The 5,031-nt window shown below is 37.4% G+C and overlaps 1 protein-coding gene across 1 annotated transcript; it reads left to right on the forward strand.

The window, feature by feature from the left end:
* The first annotated feature begins 43 nt into the window (after positions 1–43).
* LOC124171125 (40-kDa huntingtin-associated protein-like) lies at positions 44–3,526 on the forward strand. Its single transcript, XM_046550266.1, has 6 exons — positions 44–158; positions 300–346; positions 451–650; positions 724–946; positions 1,205–1,456; positions 2,440–3,526. Exons 1-6 carry the CDS (start codon positions 91–93, stop codon positions 2,607–2,609), a joined length of 960 nt encoding a protein of 319 aa, XP_046406222.1. The 5' UTR covers positions 44–90; the 3' UTR covers positions 2,610–3,526.
* The last annotated feature ends 1,505 nt before the right edge of the window (positions 3,527–5,031 follow it).

The raw sequence follows: 5,031 nt of genomic DNA on the forward strand, positions 1-5,031 counted from the left end.
CGACGCCGACACACGCTCTTTTGTAGTTCAGTTTTTTGATTTGGCCGCTAGGAGCGTGCTGCAGATTGACTGGCTCAACTGGCTGTAAAAATGACGGATGGAGGTGGGATTGGTGACTTTCTTGGGCAATATAGAGCCATATCCAGTAAATTGAAAAAGTAAGCTTTTACGAGATGACTTAAAAGATCTAATAATTTTCTGCATGGATGATTCTGTTACGTTAGCCCTATGCAGTGACTGTTCGTGTGTGTGGTGTTTTTTGACTATTTGTTTACCGAATGAGTAATGTTTTATTTCAGACGTTTTTTAAGGAATCCCAACGCCAAAGAAGCGAGTGAACAGTTCGGTGAGTTTTGTTTTAATTTACTTTTGCTAATAATTCTTATTTTCCATTTGATAAGTTATAATTCAATGGCTTTTCTCCAATTAATTATGTTAATCCAATTTTAGGGACGTTAGCAAAGAATTTACAGAGTGAAGGACAACCACAGTATTCTGGATATTGTTGTCTTGCTGTGGCAAGGTGTGAGCAGAAGTTAGGAAATCCTTGTGGTGAGGTAGCAGCCTTGGTTAAAGGTGCTCGATTGTTTCTGGAAGCTGAAAAGAGAAACCACAGTCTACGTTGCCCTAGCTTTGATGAACACTTGCAGGTAAAAATCATGTCATGATTTAAAAGAGGAATTCATTTAATGTGGTATAGTGAATAAACTATTTTTCCTTCAGGCCGCTATAAGTTGCTATAACAGTGCTATAAAACTGCATACCGAATCCGGCCAGGGTGGACCAGCGGCTGCACTTTGCTTGGAACTTGGGAGTGCTCTTGAAGAATTAGATCGCCCAGCAGAAGCCGCAGAACAGTTTGCTGCGGCTTCATGCCTGTTGAGACACAGCCCTCCTCTATGTCGTAATGCTTTAGGGTATCTAGCATCATGCAAAATCCGTTTGGGTAAGTAATTAGAGAAAGCGCACTGTGTAGTAGTGTTTTTAGTTAACGCAGTGTGCAACCTTTGTTTCAAATGTCATGAGGAAGAGCTTTAATTAATTTTCACATAGTTCTCATTATCTTAATCTCTACGTCTGTCACTCTTGGAGTGAGTTTTGTAAAAAGAAACTTTTCATTATCTCTATATACGAACTCTATATGGAGCTTCCTTTTTAATTATGTTGTCAGAAAATGTATTTATTTCTTCCTGTGTACTTTAAGGTGATTACGATGGTGCTCTAGGCGTTTTCAATGAAATGGCCTCGTTGGCAAAATATGGTGGCTTGTCGGAGCACAGTGGGCCAGGTATCGGTTCTTATCGTGACATGCAGTGCCGCTGTGAAGTGACGAGAGTGCTATTATTACTTGTTCTGCAGCCTACTCCCCAGCGCCTATCTCCTAACCTGGCCAGAGTGTTAGAGAAATATGCTTGGGCTGGCAATGAAGGGGATGACTCCGGTGCCCATCAAACTGGTATACCTCTTTTATCTTGCATCATAAATTATTTGTCTTATGAACTATTCTAGGACTGGTATCTTTACTGCCAAGGTTTTAGATTTGTCATAAGTATATATTTTGGAAACAATGTCCCCTTGTCTCAGTATTGTTACCATCGTAAAAATGGAATCTACTCAGTGGCGCCGACTCCATGGGGCCTAAGGGGGCCCGAGCCCCCTCAAAAAATTTTTATGGGCGTGAGGAAAAAATATGTTAGGCTTGTCGATTTTCCCCGGAGTGTCCAGATATCGAAATACGAGCTATCAGGGTTCTAATGTTGATCATGTGACTCTTCTAAAATGCTTATAAAACTTAAAACTCACTACTTGTAAAATTTCCCGGGGCAAGATCCCCGGTTTGGGCCCCCCCAATATTTTTTGTAAGTCGGCGTCCATGAATCTACTTACCCATCAACATCCTTACTGATATTTTCTCTAAATGTGATATCAGCTAGGTATCCATTCTTAATTCTGTACTGTGTTGTATTTTTAAATTAGTCCTGACCATTAGAGTTTATCGGTGACTTAATAATTTCATATTGGTAAACTAAGGGCAGAGGCCACTCACTTTCTCAATCCATATCAGTCCTAGTTTAAAACAATCTGACATCTGTCATTTTATGTCATGATGATTCATGATGTAGGTAGGCTGAATGTATGTTTTATGAGTACGAATAATTATTGATTGTGCATTTATTCATTGTCATGTTATGAAAGTACCTAATTATTGGCTATCCCATTGTGATACCTTTTATAAAATATTGAAAATAATTATATTGTTTTTGCATAACTTGTTTTGAAGTACCAATTCCTTCCCTTCGAAATTACTTAAGTTATAAAGGTTGGGTTTTTGGACCTAAACAGTAAAATTTTTGTTGTTATTTTTTTCTTAATGATGTATAATGATTTGATTCTTGTTTTTTTTTCATGATCTGCTTGATTAAAATGGTTTATGTTCAGTGGACTTCTTAAGCCAAGATTTGTTCCTCCTTCTTCAATCACTAGTTATGGCCTGTCAGTCACATGACACAGATTCGCTGCCTACTCTGGAGGCCGATCTCTGGCCCCATTTGCAATCTGCAGAACAAAGAGACCTTCTCAGAGTTTTAGTGAGTAGAATGACCCAGTGATTGAAACTTTGAAGTTGAGTGACTGTGAGACTTAATCATCTCTTGCTCAGAGAGAGCATGGATGAAACACTGATTGAGGGAGCTACATTCCAATGTTAGAATCCCAAATCTTTTTGTGCAGTGCATTGAAATAACTAGACAAAAGTGTCGTTGCTGCCTTCACATGGATTGGTTATGGTCTGTAACAAACACTCTCTCTTTTCATTATGATTTATACTAGGATGGATGGCCATTTCTCTACTGTGATATATTTTCAAAAGAATCCTTTGGCTTTATGTTTGTGTGAATCACTTGGTCTGTGACATACATGGGGAACATTGCTAGAGTGATTTGAAACCTTTAAGTGATGCTTTTACCTCAGTAGCAATGCTTTGTGTTGTAGAAAGTGTCCAGTCTACATTATTCACAGGTGAATCTATATGCATACTTCTAATGAAGTTTCTGATTGGCATGGTGGTATAGGTATGTAGAATTTGACTGTGGGATACATTTATTGGCGTGTTAATCTTGTGAACTTTCAAGCCATCTTTTGTCTTTCCAAAGGTTTATTGATGTATTTGAGGAAAATGCTTCTTAGATTCTGTAATATCTGATAGTACAAATTTTATCCAAACCATGTCTACTTTTTATCCTCTGAAATTTACTTCTTTTTGGGTATCAAGTGTGTGGAAAAATTTAATTGTTATCATACCTTGAGGATGTCTGATATTGTGTTTGTATCATTGTTGGAGGAAGTATATTTTCCAAGGAATATTAAATTTTTTTCAAGTATTGCATTCAATTATATAGCAAATGGTGGGTTTCATTTTGAAACCTTTGTCTTGTTGAAGTGGTAATTCACCCAAATGTATCAGCCATTAAATGGAACTGGTACGACTGTTAAATTTTTGTTGAATAAAAACTTGTAATTCACATGATAAGCTGATTTTTTAGGTGAACAGAATCTCCTCTTTTAGTACTACTTTATTGACATGGTTGCGGGAGAAGTGTTTCCTTGGCCTATATTTAATCTAGTGGAAGGAATAACATGATATTTGTCTGACTATAGCTCCATCCTTAATGTGTCCCCCTTAAAGTGTTTATCTCCCATTATATTCATATAAATAATTATCATGACTACTAAAGATACTGAGACTTGCAACCATTGGGCATGCTTCATACCCTTGTATAGTTATCATCCTGCTGTCTAATTTTTTCCCATGGCAATATGAATTTCATTGCTGCTCACCTGGCAGGAATGAAATATAACACATGGCAAATAAATGTATCATAAGGAGTTAAACTGCGTGAAACACAGATCCTCTAAATATGGTCCATTCATCTAGCTCTTCCCTGGTCTCTATTACCACCATATTGCCATAAATGTTAAACAGCACCAGCAACAGTGTGATGAACTGTCATGCCCCAAGACTGATTATTTTGACCTTACTGTGGACAACTCTCATTTGTTCCACCCGGGCTACATTCTGATTGGAGAAGTGGCATCAGTACTTCCAAACCATAAACATTTTATCAAAAATGTCCATTGATTTCTCCTAGCAAATGATATTTCCCTATTAAAGGAGATACACAATAAGCAAATGTTCTGTTTTTACCCCTTAAACCTTTCCAATGGACTCTTCTACACTTTATTCTTCAACTTTCAGTGCAATAGGCCTATTTCAGCCACCCTGCAGATACGTACTTTACTCATCCCCTTAGCATAAACTGATCATTTCCCATTCATGTGACACTATACCATTCTTTTTCCTTATTTTCAGAGTCATATTTCCTCTTTTACTACCTGATAATGGCCTCACCTCAGCATTATGTATGTGCTTTTACTCTAATTATTCTTATTTCTTTTCCAATTTGTCTATTTGCCATTCCATCAAGTTAGCACTTTTTTCCACTGTGGTCAACTGCTCATTCTCTTACGCTGTCATAGAAACTCATTCCATTTTAACCTCTTATTTTGGTGCCATTCTCTGTAGCATTAAAGTTGAATTGAGAAATTGCATGGCAGAATGCCTTTAGTATGGTGGGTACAAATATTAATGTGTGAAATTAATGGAATTCTTAGAAAAAAACTAGTCAGTTGAAGCAAATAATCTTCAGGAGGTAATTGATTTATGGAATTTAAGAGATGCCCTTGTAATTTTGTTCCTCCTCCCTGCTGTTAATCTTTCAGTACCTAGGTCTGCCCGTTATGCTATGGGAAACAGGGACATCAGATTTGTTTTTGATGGGCTCTTGGGAAGCTTCCTTACACGTCGGAAAATATCCTCTAGAAGGCCCTGTTTCATCTGAAGGGATCAGGAGAAAGATCTGTGAATGCTTTAGCCTGAGAGTTAATGAGTGCCTCAGTCTCAAAATAAAAAATTCAAGGTGCCAAAAGTTTATATCAAAATGGATTTGGACTTCAATAACCTTCAAAAACTTC

Source organism: Ischnura elegans, chromosome 1 (genome assembly GCF_921293095.1).
Source record: "Ischnura elegans chromosome 1, ioIscEleg1.1, whole genome shotgun sequence".
Classification (NCBI taxonomy): domain Eukaryota; kingdom Metazoa; phylum Arthropoda; class Insecta; order Odonata; family Coenagrionidae; genus Ischnura; species Ischnura elegans.

Coding starts and splice junctions, on each gene's coding strand:
- LOC124171125 (XM_046550266.1), top strand. CDS start 91: ATGACGGATGGAGGTGGGATTGGTGACTTTCTTGGGCAATATAGAGCC. Junction 347..450: donor AGAAGCGAGTGAACAGTTCG/GTGAGTTTTGTT, acceptor ATCCAATTTTAG/GGACGTTAGCAAAGAATTTA. Junction 651..723: donor GCTTTGATGAACACTTGCAG/GTAAAAATCATG, acceptor TTTTTCCTTCAG/GCCGCTATAAGTTGCTATAA.